The 16,805-nt window shown below is 40.4% G+C and overlaps 1 protein-coding gene across 2 annotated transcripts in view; it reads right to left on the bottom strand.

Moving 5' to 3' along the window:
• Positions 1-284: 284 nt before the first annotated feature.
• Positions 285-16,805, bottom strand: part of tspan11 (tetraspanin 11) — a 41,397-nt gene continuing 24,876 nt past the window's right edge. The window contains exons 2-9 of one of the 2 annotated variants that reach the window (XM_084345752.1): positions 14,107-14,214; positions 12,114-12,305; positions 8,573-8,647; positions 6,419-6,523; positions 5,789-5,947; positions 5,337-5,423; positions 4,226-4,349; positions 1,819-1,907 (exon numbers count right to left, since the gene is read on the bottom strand). In XM_084345752.1, coding sequence (XP_084201878.1) covers positions 4,272-4,349; positions 5,337-5,423; positions 5,789-5,947; positions 6,419-6,523; positions 8,573-8,647; positions 12,114-12,305; positions 14,107-14,193 — 783 coding nt within the window. In that variant the 5' untranslated portion in view covers positions 14,194-14,214 and the 3' untranslated portion in view covers positions 1,819-1,907; positions 4,226-4,271. Of the gene's footprint in view, positions 1,908-4,225; positions 4,350-5,336; positions 5,424-5,788; positions 5,948-6,418; positions 6,524-8,572; positions 8,648-12,113; positions 12,306-14,106; positions 14,215-16,805 lie in introns of both variants that reach the window. The other variant, XM_084345753.1, reaches the window with a different exon arrangement.

Below are 16,805 nucleotides of genomic sequence, written 5' to 3' on the forward strand. Positions count from 1 at the left end.
ATATTTCTACAGGATTATTTCAATTTATTTGAGCCTCCTACATTAGAGACACATGCAGATTATATATAACACAGTTTTTATGAGCCCTAAACAGATCAGACGTGTCAAAAGTGAATCTTAAACATACATAACACTAACAGGTAGTCAGATAAGAGTATCCTCTGCTCTCATGCCACTTACGGCTGTACCACTGCAAATGGAAAGTCTTTGGCTCCCTCTAGTGGTTTACTTCTCCAGCTGACACACGTACAGTAGGTCCATGTACACATGACAAATGATGTACAATCTGTAAAGCCCTCCGGGACAAACTTATGATTCTGGCCTCGATAAATAAACTGATTTAACTACACATAATGCTCCTGTGATCACAATCTCATCAACTAGAGTAGTGCCAAACACCAACCATGTCATCAGGTCCAGAACAACTATTAAATATTTGTCTCACATTACCACACAGCACTTTCTTAATGCAACAATATTTAAACATTTATTTATGAGTTTCATATCAATATTTTGAATAACACAGTCAGTAGTTGGAGCACAGGCCAATGTTACATAATTATCTCATCAACAACCATTTACACACATTAGCACCCGTCATTTGTGAGTTCATCAGTGGGGAAAACAATTTCCAGGAGGTCCCTCCACAGAGTACTGAGTCTTGGCAATGATGTTGTATTGTTGCAAGGATTTCAATGAAAAAGGTCAAATGGATATTTCACTTTTTAAATTCCACAACAGCCAAGCCAAGACTAAACACCTCTACAGTGTTTCTTATGTAATATATGTTGGAAAAGGGAAGGCAAGTGATGGATTAGGCAGTAAAACAACATTTTCAACAGTTTTCTTTGGCTTTCAACGATGTCAGCTCCTTCACTGTAGAGAATTAAACCATAGTGTGTCGAGGAAAGAATGAAAATAAGCCTAAAATTCACAGAAGGTAATGTCTGTTAATGTTTCAAACTACCATCTGACATGTATTTTTTAGTGCCTTTACTGCAGCATGGTAATAGCACGCAGCATTGTATGTAACTTGTGCCAACCACTAGATGGAGTTATAAATTAAGGGATCTGGCAAACACTTGAGAAAATGACTTTCCCCCATACTTCAGGGGGAACGTCTTGATGTTTGTAGGCATACGTGTGTTCAGTTTCTTTAATACAGTTCAACATTCAGTGCTGCTATTTTCATGAATATAGACATAACTAAAAATATATATTACGATAGTAAACTAGACTTATTTTACTGCTGTCTGTCACAGTGCATTGTCAGCTCCCTTTTTAAAGATTTCAGGCACAGAATGAATGCAAATCAGTTACCAGCAGAAACGTGAAAGAGGCACAATGTGTTCTCCAAAGATACAACCATAAATTACCTTTCAAAGGACACTGTGTCCTTTACTAAGCTTACTCAAGTACTGGAATGGCCAAAAAGACAAGATTAATCTTTGCACAGTGAAAACATGATAAATCTGTCTGTATCATCATTCATTGAGTACATTTGTCCCTTTTCTTTTGTCCTGCTCAAACTTAAGCATGCATCTAAGCCAAGGCAATGATGCAAGCAGACATGTTGTTCCAGAAGATCAAGGTCAGGTATCAGAGATGTATGAGCCTGGAAAGAGGTACACTGTAAAATAAGTGCAATGCTGTACAAGAAGAACCAAAAATCAGCCTGATTGGTCAGTGTCACAATTTGTTTCTGATCGCTTTAGACCTGAAATGTGTCTGTGCAGTCGGTTTAGAGCACCCGGTCAGAGTTCAAGATTCAGAGGTTGAAGGTTAGATATCAGCAGGTCATTGTTTCATCTGTCTGTCGAAGGTGGTGTGTTGAGGGCCCGGCCTGCTCAGTAAGGCTCCGTCTTGATCCTTCTGTACAAGCAGCTGGTGAACACCATCCCACAGATCTGAAAACAGGAAGTGTGAGGTCAAAAAGCGCTGCTCAGTCACCATGGAGGACTGCAGGAAGCTCGAATGCTATTGACTGTGAGGATAGAGAGGGGTTAAAGGTGATGGGGTTAGAATGGAGCTGGTTACTATGGGGATGTCAGGAGTCAAGCAGCCGTTATTGCAGCAGCATGTGTGTGCACAGGCTTACACAAGCAGATGCACAATGAGGCGCTGAGGGCGGGCTCAGGAAGAAAACGTACGCACAAATATTAATGTTTGTTATTCATTTTCTTCACAGTGAAAAACAAATAATTCTGCTGACAAAAATCACAAATTTGTGGGAAATGGTACCAATTTCCTGGTATAACCTGGGAGAGCTTAATTTTTAAGTTCCCAACTATGTAACTGCATGATTCAGCTGTTAATGTAAGAAGGGAAATGTAAAGGAACATTTTAAAGAAGAAAAAAAAGACTTAACATCCAAATTGTATTCCAATATGAAGTCCAAGTAAACAAAACAGTCTATAAGCTGATACTGCTATTTAAATTCATCTGGAGGTTTCTACATTTATAAGGACACATTATCTGATACTGTAATCTCTTGGCACCAAGCTCATACTGTAGATGTATACAGAACCTTATACATTCCATGAGACATGCTTTACAGAAGCACTTTGCTGTACACTACTATAGAAAAGGTCAAAAATAAAGGAAGAACCGCAGGAACAGATATTGACCTACGCCACTGGGCCTGCCAGGCTTGATGGATAAACAGGCAAGTGCCAAGATTCAATCTTTGAGTCTCTAAAAGCCCTCTGAGAAAGCCTTATCGAGCGAGTCAGCATTGTGTATTGGCTCATCACAATCTCTCTGCGGGCAAGTTTTTTTTTTTTCCATCTCCATCACAACCGGTGATGGAGATGCAGAAGCAAAAAAAAAAATTGGCTCAATGAGAGGAGAGGTGAGAAAAACAGCCTCTCTGTGTTTCTGTTTTCTGGAAGCCTAATTTCAGAAGACAGGAGAACCGAGAGGGAAAAAAAGCAATGATGTAACAGTGTAAAAAACAAAACAGACAGAAAGAAAATACTTATTCCCAGTTGGATGGCGGGTGTCTGTTAAGATTGCACAACTGGGCATCCAAACAGAGTTCCAGTCAGTCATTATTCCTTGAATTACTGTTCAAGAAACTCAATTTTCATGATAGCCTAATTTATTTTGATTGCAAGTAACTATAGCAACAACACTAATGCTTTTCCTGAATACTAATGTACTAAGAGGTGGCTGAGAAAAATGTGTGAAAAAGTGTCCTGGTATTACCTTTCCTTCAATTTCAGTCATTTGAAAAAATAAATCAATCACAGTTAGGTAATTTCTCTTGCAACCAACTTTTGTAAATATCAGAGTACAATAGAATTATATCAAAATTGCATATCAAATCCATCCCCACTCCTAGTTACCGTTTGAACTTAAAGGGTAACTCCACCAATTTTACACAAGTGTATTTACAGGTCTAGGGGAGGACTACTGCATATGTGAAACAGTAGTATAAAACTTTTTGTGGCTCCAGAGGAAGCTGCATATAATCTGTAAAAGTGCGTCCATTGATGTCACTCAGTAGCTAAATTGCATTATGGCTAATGTAGGCACCATGGGTCTAGCATTGCATTCCTAAAACACTGGATTCATTACAGACATTTTAATAACAAATGATCAAAACCAATACAACAAAACAAAGATATCGCCATTTTTATTCCACCCGCTCTCCTTCCTTTTTAAAACCTAGCGCCTACATTACCCACAATGCTACTTTTTTTCACATTCATGAAGTAGAACTACCTAAGACCTGTAAACACAATTTAATGTGGAAAATTGATGGAGTTACCCTTTAAAGGAAACTGCCATTAGGAATATATAGTAAAACCTTGGTATACAATGTAAAACACACCATAGTTGTTGTTCCTTTTCTTGTCAGCACAGGTACTTAGAATAAGGCGCCACTGTTACTGTATGAAGATAAAGAGCTGGGTTCTTGCTAACAACATCATTGTGCAGAAGCGGTTAAGTTTTGATTAATCAAGCCATTCTCATGACGTGTTTGACCTTTATCACATCCTTCTCAGCCACAACAGCCCATCATCACACCATGCATGCAGAGCAATGATCTGCAAAATAAAGCCAAAGCCAGGCAGGCAGACAGGCAAAGGGTCTCGTGAGAAGAACATAAATATGTTCATTTAGTATGTGTAGCCCATAGATTTCACGTTTACCACAGAGCCGACAGCCACACAGGGACAAACATGCAGTCAGATATCAAATTTTCACAATGCCCTCCAACCTTGTCTCTCCAGTTGATTAAACCGCAAAGCTGCTCTAGAGCTAAATCACAATGTACCGAAGTCCTCCTCCTCTTCTTTATAGAGCAGATAGATAAAGCAGGCTGTCAAGACAGCCCCGGCCAGCTACAGTAACACCACACACACAGAGACAAAGACACACAGCACAATTCCCCACACATAGGTTAGTGTGAAACACATAAATTACAGATGAAAACCACAGCTCGTCTAAATTAATATAAATTTGATTTCAGTGAGTCTGACAGTTTCTACAGAGAGAGACGTATACTTAAACAGTGGACAAAGACAAGACATACAGTACAAAAGGAAAGCGAACATGCTTGAATTGGAAGGTGTTAAATCAGAATGAACAGGTTCACGTGGCACTTTGGATTTTACATCCATTTCTCCAGGTATGTTCCATATATTTAACATCTCATCTATATGTTAAGCATAATCCCCTCAGATTTGGGGATTAAAAAAAACTGTTACCTGCCTCAAGGAGATTACAGTCTAGTGATCGCTCATCTTCCACTGTTGCAAGCCTCAATAATTACGGCAGAGAACTTCTGGTCTCATGGCAGCAGGACGTCTGAACTTATTCTCAGCGCCAGCATGTAAAATGTCGCCCATTAAATGCTGCATCAGGTTTATGAATACCACTGGGAAGAATCAGCACAGGTTTCTTTGCTCTCAAGTTTCCCTCAAATTAATTTACAAAGAGGTGATGCAGAGCTACAAGAGGACTGTCAGCCAGCACAGAATTGTAAAAAAAACGCACCCCTCTGTAAGGCTTAAAAGCTTTAGTCCATCTCAGACTGGGACAAATCAAATCACAGGATTGAATAAATCAGATAATGATAACAAAGAGACTAGGGTGAGATGAAAAGAAGAGTCCATTTAGGGGTTGTTGACCTGCGAGGGTACATTTTCAGTAATGGAAACATTACAATCCATCTGTCGGGCGTTGTTCAACAAAGGGCGGCACTTCATTCAGAGAGGTAAAAGCGGCGTCATTATTGCTAAAATAATAATTGGGCTTATATAAAGAACAGCGGAACAGTATTCAGCTTCTTCAATACCTGTCTGAACTACATGTCATATTTTACCTACCTGCAGACAAGCCACTCCTATTCCCACAGCACCAATGACCAACAGGTGGTCAGCCAGAAACTGCTCCAGCTTAGTGATGCAGCCACCCTGCAGAGACAAAGGCTCAATGTTAAAAATAAAATCATATAATAGAGAATACATACCATTGTACACGTGGACATTAGGCTCACACTCTCAATGACTAATTTCATGAACATGTGGGTTTATTAAAGCTGGTAAAGTCCAGTCTATTTATCTTGAGTACATTTTCAGACAAATACTTTATCCTCCCTTACAGTTTCATTACTTTCAGGAAAAATAAATAAACATACAACATAAAACAGGCAAAATATCAGGAAATGCGAAAATCTCAAAACTATTCTGTTGATATTGTCTCATTGTGGCAGGAGCATTTCTGATATTTACATCGAGTTAGACTTAATATGGCGGCTGTCATTTAGAAATCATCTCACCTCCACTTTGTAGATGTTGGAGGGGTGGTCTCTCTTGCCACAGTGAGAGGTGACGGTTTTACAGCAGCTGTCGGGCACCACCCTGCCGTCTGCCGGCTTCGACGAAATGTACACACTCATCGTCCAATCGTGGGAGTTGTTGCTGCCACAGCACTTGAACTGGAGAGGCAGAAAGAGAAAGAAAAGGGGTTTGGTTTCATGTAACATTGGTGGAAAAGCACAAATCCCTCCTCCTTTTGTAATAACTGAGCCAGTTTTGTGAGGTTTAACTGAGATTAATTAATTTGGCTCAAACCACTTCCTAAAATCAGCCTTCTGTAAACTTTGACAATACTCACAGCTGAAGGGAGAGACTCCTTTTCCTCTCAGGGACGTGGACAAAATTTATTTAGCCCTGGCTGTTTCTCGGCTCCTTTTTGGAACAATCCTTCAGCAAACTAAGAGCAACTTCTACTGAATTTCAGCATAATTTAAAACTACTTCACATTTGCTAGCTGCAGACTGAGTCATGGAGAATCAACTTACAACAAGTGCAACTATACTTTACCATGCTAGCTGGAGAAAAGGGCAGCATATAACCTGACATAAACCAAACAAAACCTCAGAGGCTTTAGCAAATATAGCCCGTACGTCCTGTTGTAGTTTGTCCACGGCTGATGTGATGGCCTCCTTTCCTGGCTGGGCGTAGTTCTCCGTCATAGTCTGATTGAGATGCTGCTTAAGCTCCTCACTCAGCTGGAACGAAGACAGAGACAGCAGGCACACAGTGAGAAACAGTGTGCGTGAGACAGAGAAGATGAGGGGATATTTACGGGAAAGAACAAGCTTTATTTTGTAACCACGAGCGGCTTCTTTGATCACACAATGGGACACAAAAATGTACAGGAGCAAAGACTATAAGGTGAGAGAGTTTCAGAGTGATACTCTTGACAAAAGGGAAAGAGTGGGAGGATTAGGGCAAGAGAGACATATAGCTACTCCCACGCATCTGTGAGTGCTGTGATTGAAAAGAAAATAATAATGCAAAAATAAGACTTTAAACATAGCCTGCGATGTGTGTATATGTTTGTGAGCACACACACACACACACACTCACTCAGGAGAGGCAAGAGAAACAGAGAGAAGATGAGAGCCCTTATCTTTAAAGTGATTCTATCCTGTTCTGAACCCTTTTCCATTATAATAAATCTCTGAGCTTGCCCGCAGATAGCACGGTGTTCTTTGCAGTCTTAGCTGACTGACAGGTGGATGTTTGTGAGATAACAAGATCCTAAGAGCTGTGTGTTAGATAAGACTCCAGAGGTTGAGCATAATGCTCAGTGCAGGTGGCAAACAGTGACAACCCACATTCAAACAGAAAAAGGAAGAACGGCAAAAAAAAAAAAAAAACACAGCTCAAAGATCGACTGCAGATTCTCCAGTGGCTCATCATCGTCTTTCATGTCCTTTGAGACGGAACAAAGACCACGAGAAGCATCCTCAATGATGTCCTGAACTCAGTCATCAAAAATCACAGATAGGCTGTATGGTAATCAAGAGGTAAGTTAAAACCTGAATGAAGAAGAAAACTCGTAGAAGCATTTTTAAACACTGTTTAAGGTTTTTCCTCTGCTTTTAGGCACCTCTGCTATTATAGCAGGAAAGGAGATGTACAGTGATAATTAATGTGATTATCATAAGCTCATTTATTTAGTTAGGTATATATTTTAGCATATCTATTTATATTTCTGTATTCATTCACGATAGTCATGTTTTTGTACGAAATGTCTCAGCTCAATACATTAAATTTATATGCATTTCATGTCTTAACTTAGTCAGACTTGGATATTTACTTACATTTACAGATGCTTAATGAGATGAAGCCACTGAAATACTTTTCCTCCCACGTTTAATCTAACATTGTTCATGTTTTAATAAAAAGGCCTTTGCCAAGATCCGACACAGGTGAAACTTAGGTAGAGAATTCAGCAGGAAGTGAAAATACCCCCGAAGCTTGAGGAGAAACACTTATGACACTATAAAGAGCATGAACAGGGTCTACAGTACCTTCTCACCATAATCGCATGATGCCCTGAGAGGTAAAAGCTAACTGCAGTTAGACACGACGGTGGCACAGTGGAAATTTAGAATCGTAGTTAGCCCTCCGGCTGAGTGTGCATTATGCAAATGCGTCAAAATCAAGATGAGTCAGAAAATTAAGATGCCACACATTCAGTGAAAGCCACCACTGGATACTACACACAGTCAAATGATTGCATTGCGGGAATTTTTCACAAATACCCACAATACTGTCAAGAATAATTCGGTTTTTTCTTGCCCTGCTGCAATTCTCAGAAGTGTCTTCACTGCAGAGCTTTAACGAGCTATTTTGTAGAAAAGTGCTGCTCTTTAACACAAACCCAGAGGCCAAACACAATCTGTAACACATAAAGAGTAATTAAAACCTTCTCTGAGCACAACAGCCTCACTTACTGAATCCCTGTCTGCATCCTACTTTCTATCCACTAAATAAACATCAAAATATTTTAGTATAAGACTCATCAGGACCAATGGGTCTCATGATGGTTATCTGGAAAGAAATATTGAGGTTTTTAACTCTTTCTTCTAGTGCAGCGTGAGCACAGAAGAGGGCCTACAGGCAGCAAGTAAACCAAATAAACGTGACTAAGTCTTCAAGTGACCACTGTGGCGTACAGTTAAATGCAGAGATCATCCGTCACCACCCTAAACTACAACTAAATAACTATGAAGCACTTTTAACTTCATTAAGTAGTGATCACTTACCCTCTGGTAATAGACATAAGCCAGTACTCCAGCCACCAGTTCAATCAAGAAGATCACCAGCAGGAAGAAGAAGTACTGTGGATGAGAAAGAGGAAATTAAGAGAGGTATGCTGAGGACTGTGGTAACTCATTTGAGAAAGTTGCTCACACTCGTGACGGCTCAATAATAAAAACTTCCATCAACTGTCATCATGCTGCATCTGTCACTTCTAACACAGATGGCAATGCTGCGCAAAATGAGACGACCAAAAATCTATTTGACAGTCTGTGGAATCCCATTTCTCTCGGGCATCTTTAAAGAGCTCTCCATGCTGCTTGAGAACAGCTCTAATATGTTTCATAATTAACTTCAAAACACCATCCTGGCAAAAACTAAATAAAGTGCTTTAAATATCAATCATCGCAACATAAACATGAACAAAAACATCTACGAAAAATAAACACTGATGGCTCTAATTATAGGCTTCATCCATGATGAGCACTATTGTACGTGTTGAAATGCAGAGCTTATGTAAACTGTAGTGAACACATCGCCCACACATGTAGAGTGCTCAGGCAGCAGTAAAATAACGCAAGCACGAACTTTAATTCTTTGTAAAATGGTTCATATACCACACACACCCACACACAAACACACACGGGCCATGCAATGTAATGCAAGCACACACATACAACTAATTAGGCCCACCTGTCTCAGAGTGGGACACAACAGTTTGACAGCAGCAACAGCGCTGCTTTACTCGAGATCATTATGGAGAGACAGATGCTACTACCCATCCTGCATGACGCGGGAAACAAAATGACGGCAAACTGGTCAAACAAACAGCCACAGGAGAGCGATGATCACACTAAATGAACATATGACACTTAGGCAAACATTTTCTTCTGTTTTGCTGCTGTCACAGTAATTACATCATGCAGAAACGCCAGCCTGCTCTGTAACTCTTGGTTACAAGATTTAAAAAAAACAAAACAACAACAGTCCAGTCTGTGTGCCTGCTGCCCACACAAAATGCCAACTTTCTTTACACACATACACACACATACATGCTGGCATCACTCATTAATCTCCCCAAACTAATCTATAAATAGCTCATCAACAGATAATATTCAACCAAAATGCACCACACAGACTCTGAATCTTCTACGCATTTCTTTCTTCACTCCTGCAAGCCCGTTTCTCTTTCCTATTGCTCCATCCATCAACAGTAGATAGATAGACCTATAAATAGTCCTGCGGCAGTGAACGTTCACCTCCCGCCTGCTTCTCTCCCACTGGGCCCTGTCTCTGTAAAATAATGAGGACAGTAAGGGTCCTGTCAGAGCCATTTGTCAACATGCAGTGATAGAACCTTCGACCAGAGAAGGTCCGTGTTACGTTGTTGCATGTAGTTGTGCAGAGAGTGCAAACCTTTGTGTACACGTGGGCGAGCACCGAGCAATGACAATCTCGGACCACTTACAAGGACCATCAGCACTGTTGCCCACATGATCATTCATATTACATAACTGAGATCATGTTTCAAACATGTGCAACATGAGGAATAACCAACCTATGTCAGAAATGTTTGATAAAAGCTTCTAGCAGTGGAGACTCCTTCAGACCACGAGCGTCAAGTTGTTTAACATTATCCTGTATCCTACTTACATACTACTGTAAATACAACTTATTTTTATCTTGAGTATCTAGTATGCATCCTGTATCAATTCTTGTTATTACAAAAAAAAAGTAAGGTACATTAATTTTTTTAGATACTAACTGCAAGAAAGGTATTAACACAAGCAATTGTGTGTATTACAAACTATAGAGAACACAACTTGACTTGGCAAAGTAGGATGTGCTCTGGATCAACATACCACATTGTGTTCCTGGATAAACATTGAGATCAACCAATCACAGCTCTCTGACATCATCTGTAGGCTGCTCCTGTACTTCCTTTAAAATTCCTTTGTGCTTCTGAAAAAGTAAGCTTACTTTCCCAAATGGAAATATGAACAAAATATTCAACTGCAGCTTTAAATCATTAAAATGTAATCATTATATTCTACTGCCTACTTGGCTGTAGCCGAATGAGCTACTGTGGGATAAGCAAGTTAGCTTGCTCACAAGCAGGCTGTGCTAACAAGTAAGCTTGCCAATAAGTTAGCATATTGTTCACCAACATCAGTACTAGAATATAATGATTAAATATTAATGATTTAATGATATGCATTTACGATTTTGTTCAATTGTACGTACTTCAATTAGCAAAAGGTAGCTTCCTTCTGAAGAAGCACAAAAGACAGGAGCAGCACATTCGTCATGCATACAGCATTCGTAATTACTATGAAATTGAATATAGAAAGAATAGAGAAAGTGAATGTGAAGTGAAAGTTTTTCCATTTTGCCAAATAAAAATAAATATGGCAATGACACTACAGCCGGACGGACACTGTACAGATTCAGCTCAGTTTTAGCCCACACTGGTTGGGGGGGGGGGGTCAAGATGCTTGATTAATAGCCCAAACAACACTCTGGCTCTGGGACAATCTGATAGATTTCTGGCATGTGATGTCAGACATTTTGGTCTCCTGTCTTTGAGCATTTCCACAGACCGATATCCTCCATGGCTGTTGTCAAAAGACCTGTAATAAACCACAGGGAGCTCATTTTAACGCTAGTGGAGTAGTAATTGACATGTTGTGGCTAAAAAGGAAGTCTTGAGACTGCTGTGATATTAAACTGATATTTGCTGCAGAACAGGCACCATATTCTCCATGTTTTTCAGCCATCTGATGCTCCATATTTCTTTTTTTCCTTTCTAATTTCCCATTCATAGTGGAATTACAAGTACTGCTGACTTTCTCTTTTTGCCATCTTGTTTGAATAAACTTTAATGGAATTAAAAATGGACAAAACAAACACTGGATTTCTGTGCTTACATTCAGTGTGGGCACCCATGATGTGGACGGTCAGCTTATGTGTACGGTGTGAGCATAGAAGTGTAGAAGACGTGCAGTATGAGCTCACACAATGTCCAAGATCAATTAAAATCGCACACTGTGTGCCCAGCTTATTAGAGAACGCAATCATCGTTTCAATCATCATTAGAGGTAAATGCGATATTAATTTCAAGTCATATCATTAGAGGACAGGGTGATATAATGAATCAGTCCTCAACCAAGATTAGATTTTGGGTTGATTTAACTGTATTAAAACACACACACACACACACACACACACACACACACACACACACACACACTCTCTCTATAGCTTGGCTTCCAAGTAAAACTGCAGTCTTCTGTTGCTGGCCATTGTTCAGTTACAGTACAGCTACTGAAAGGCATATTAGAAGTAACCGTTACCTGCACATCTGCCTTCTCAGAGAAACCAACCCTCCTTTTGTATTTGTAATGGCAGACCTTAAACACATCTGTGTGCAAACAAAATGACTGAATGAAAATGAAAACTATTTTAATCTGTATATGTAAACATATTGTACCATCTACCCCACGTTTTAACATCTACAACACGAAGGCATGGGTCTCCCCATCTCACCGTGGAAAGACAGCTCCTCTGCTCCCGGATGACAGCACAGCAGCCCAAGAAGCCTGTAACCACCACCAGGCTGCCGGCCAGGACGAGGATATAAGTCGAGACAGCAAAAGTGCTGGAGGCCAGCAGACTCAAGTAGTCACTCTTCTCCAGCAGTGTCCAAATTCCTACACCCAAAACTGCTGCTCCACCAACCTGGAAGAGAAGGGGAGAGGGAGAGGGAGGAGGTGGTACAAAAGGATTATTAGTGTATAAAAGGTAAATGAAGAGATATCGTAAAACTGATATGGGTGAAAAAAACAAGATTTAAAAAGCGGGTTGAAAAATATTGATTCAAAAAATGGAGAAAGAGGAGACATGGATGACTTGAACAGAGAAACAGAGTATGTCGTGTCAATTCAATCTTACAGGAAGACAAATGAAAAACAATAAAGCATAACAGCTCACAGGGCAGGAAGTGACACATAGGAAGTGAGTACAGTGCTATGAACTGAGTCATAAAAAGTGGGTGGAGGTGCACAGGGGCATAAAACAGGGCATAAAGAAAAGAAAGGTAATAAAAAAAGAGAAACTGGGAGAAGTGGCCAAGCTTAAACATATATAACAGACACAGAAGCAGTGGAACTTCAGAGATCACATCAGGGCATAATGAGCACTTCCCTCATAAACAATCCTGGATAACAGACGCAGGGTGGCGTCCAGATCTGTTCCTCTCATTAGTTTCAAAGGCGCACGGAGAGGAAATGCCTCAGAAAGTCTCTCCCCTTCATCCTCCCATTCCATTTCCGTCAAAAGCAAGATCCACAAACTCACAACAACACATGCCCAACCAAGGAGGCACCACTTGGAAACACACAGAGCCCAGAGGGAGATGACTCTTCCCGAACTATAGCATATTTAGGACTTTTATTTAATTCGTGTTGATACAAATACAGTATCAAAACCATTTACAGGATACAAATTCCTCATAGAATGATGTGTCCTTGTTTGCAAAAGATGTACTCCCCTGAAGGCTGTTACATGTTGTAATGGTGCAGCGGTAGACAGAAAAACAGACTAAAAAAGAAAAATGAGGAAAAATATGCCTGTAGTTCAAGGAGGGGGACAATGTGTTTCCTCAACAGAGGAGTTTTTAAGGTGGTGACTGAGCATCAACCCGAATCTCTTAAACCTCTCCCACACACAATACTGTCGAAAATGTTTCAAAGTGGCCCCAGTGATTCTGCACAGTAGCTGTAAGAGCTTACTCTTTTAGCAGCAATTGCAGTATCATAAAGTGTGATGCCAGAGAGCCGCAGTCTGACACACTGTTCCCCTCCATACACTGACAAGCCCTAAATAATCTATGACTCACTTTGGGCCGAGTCCATAGTTGAGCCATTTCAGAATCAGAACTATCTTTAATCCTCTCTCTGTTCCTGCAAGACTCCTTCTCCTTGACGTATCTCTGTCTGCAGTTTTCACAGGAACATTATAGCACTTTTACTTCGCCTTATGGTGATTTCCAGACCCAAACGGAATCTGCAGATTTTGTAATAGTTTCCTGCAGTAATCCAGAATAATACATTAAAATAACCTAAAAGTACCTCAAGCAGGTTGAAATAAATATTGTGTACTTAGTTCCTCAGCAGTAGATACAATTTTTGACATATTTTCAACTGTAATACAAACTTTGATCTAAACGCCAACCGAAAATGACACAAGACTGTCCTACAAATGCACAAGGGGGTAGAGATGTGTTTGGGCCTGGCACTTTCCTGTTCACTAAACATATGCAATGAAAATTAGGTTGAATTACTCTTAACTTAAAAAAAATCCTATTTGTACATAGTCATTGTGAGATCTGACAATGAACTGGCTGCCTAAAAGGTTGAATCTTAAGCTTTATCAACTCAGGTTGAGCACCACTTTGCAAGTAATTACAAGTATGTTAAGTTTTTTTGATGTGAAGAGTATAGTAGCTTTAAAAGAGGATACATTTACTGCTTTCACTTACCCAGAAGAGAAAGTTGAAAACAAAGAGCAGGTATTTGAGACACACCGTCAGCCAATCCTCCTGGTCATCTTTATAAACCGCCGTCATCTTTCTTTCTTCAGTTCAATCCTGAAAGTGCAGATTTTTTTCTCAATTCAGTAACAGGAAAATGGAAAACATAAAATTTGATAACAGGGTCAGTGACAAATAAGGGTTTGCATTATGAGCAATTTAAAAATGTTTTTAAAAATGTTTTAAAAGCTTGCATCAGGTTTGCTAAAATGTATGTTTCGTTATGTTGGTTTCATGTAATTTGAAATAACATTTGAACTATTTTTTACGAAAGGTAAGACTGATTGCCCCTGAAAATGTCAAGTGGTGTAACCACAACAAAAGGAGAAATATTTATTTCCACCTAGAGTGTATGCACAGTTACTTAATTTAAAAATGTCACATGAAAATAGATTTTATTAGGATTATTTTAAATTAAATTGTGTGCATTTTTGTAATATAGAGCAGGACAAATGCTGAAAACACTTTGTGTTTTATAATAATATTTGAGAATTTATGTATAAACTGTTAAAAAATATATGTTAATACATTGCAATAGAGGATGACATCTTATTCCACATGAATTTTCCTGTATATTATAATATTTTTATGAAAAATACTGGTTAAACCAATCGACACAAACCAGTTACACCACCTGACTATGTTGCTTCTACAGTCAAAGGCCATTGTTTGTTGAAGAAACTGGCACTAAAAATCAAGCACGACAGTGAACGAGGTCAATTGAACTTTATTTTATTATTTTCAATTAAGAAAAAACTGGTCTCAGGGCAGAATTTGTATTTTTCTGTTTTAAGGCAACGTAGTTGGACAAAAAGGGAGTCAACTGTCTCCTCTGGTCTCAGGGCAGAAGTTGTTTTGTAGGATTTCTGCCTCATGGCTTTTTAGTCTCATCTGGTCCCAGGGCAGAGACCATTGTTTCCCACAATTTTGTCTGAGGGCAGGTGAATCTCTCCTGGTCTCAGGGCAGAAGTCGTATTTTTCTGTTTTAAGGCAACATAGTTGGACAAAAGGGAGTCAACTGTCTCCCTGGTCTCAGGGCAGAAGTCGTATTTTTCTGTTTTAAGGCAACGTAGTTGGACAAAAGGGAGTCAACCGTCTCCTCTGGTCTCAGGGCAGAAGTTGTCTGAGGGCAGGTGAATCTCTCCTGGTCTCGGGGCAGAAGTCGTATTTTCCTGTTTTAAGGCAACGTAGTTGGACAAAAGGGAGTCAACTGTCTCCCTGGTCTCAGGGCAGAAGTCGTATTTTTCTGTTTTAAGGCAACGTAGTTGGACAAAAGGGAGTCAACTGTCTCCTCTGGTCTCAGGGCAGAAGTTGTCTGAGGGCAGGTGAATCTCTCCTGGTCTCAGACAGAAGTCGTATTTTTCTGTTTAAAGGCAACGTAGTCGGACAAAAGAAAGTCAACTGTCTCATCTGGTCCCAGGGCAGAGACCATTGTTTCCCACAATTTTGTCTGAGGGCAGGTGAATCTCTCCTGGTCTCAGGGCAGAAGTTGTATTTTTCTGTTTTAAGGCAATGTAGTTGGACAAAAGGGAGTCAACTGTCTCATCTGGTCTCAGGGCAGAAGTTGTCTGAGGGTAGGTGAATCAGTCCTGGTCTCAGGCAGAAGTCGTATTTTTCTGTTTTAAGGCAACGTAGTCGGACAAAAGAGAGTCAAATGTCTCCTCTGGTCTCAGGGCAGAAGTTGTTTTGAAGGATTTTCCTCGTGGCTTTTTAGTCTCATCTGGTCCCAGGGCAGAGACCATTGTTTCCCACAATTTTGTCTGAGGGCATGTGAATCTCTCCTGGTCTCAGGCAGAAGTCGTATTTTTCTGGTTTAAGGCAACGTAGTCGGACAAAAGAGAGTCAACTGTCTCCTCTGGTCTCAGGGCAGAAGTTGTTTTGTAGGATTTTCCTCATGGCTTTTTAGTCTCATCTGGTCCCAGGGCGGAGACCATTGTTTCCCACAATTTTGTCTGAGGGCAGGTGAATCTCTCCTGGTCTCAGGGCAGAAGTTGTATTTTTCTGTTTTAAGGCAACGCAGTTGGACAAAAGGGAGTCAACTGTCTCCCTGGTCTCAGGGCAGAAGTTGTCTGAGGGCAGGTGAATCTCTCCTGGTCTCAGGGCAGAAGTCGTATTTTCCTGTTTTAAGGCAACGTAGTTGGACAAAAGGGAGTCAACTGTCTCCCTGGTCTCAGGGCAGAAGTTGTCTGAGGGCAGGTGAATCTCTCCTGGTCTCAGGGCAAAAGTCGTATTTTCCTTTTTTAAGGCATCGTAGTTGGACAAAAGGGAGTCAACTGTCTCCTCTGGTCTCAGGGCAGAAGTTGTTTTGTAGGATTTCTGCCTCATGGCTTTTTAGTCTCATCTGGTCCCAGGGCAGAGACCATTGTTTCCCACAATTTTGTCTGAGGGCAGGTGACTCTCTCCTGGTCTCAGGGCAGAAGTCGTATTTTTCTGTTTTAAGGCAACATAGTTGGACAAAAGAGAGTCAACTGTCTCCCTGGTCTCAAGGCAGAAGTCGTATTTTTCTGTTTTAAGGCAACGTAGTTGGACAAAAGGGAGTCAACCGTCTCCCTGGTCTCAGGGCAGACGTTGTCTGAGGGCAGGTGAATCTCTCCTGGTCTCAGGGCAGAAGTCGTATTTTCCTGTTTTAAGGCAACGTAGTTGGACAA

Source organism: Pagrus pagrus (genome assembly GCF_965226575.1).
Source record: "Pagrus pagrus genome assembly, chromosome: 23".
Taxonomy (NCBI): domain Eukaryota; kingdom Metazoa; phylum Chordata; class Actinopteri; order Spariformes; family Sparidae; genus Pagrus; species Pagrus pagrus.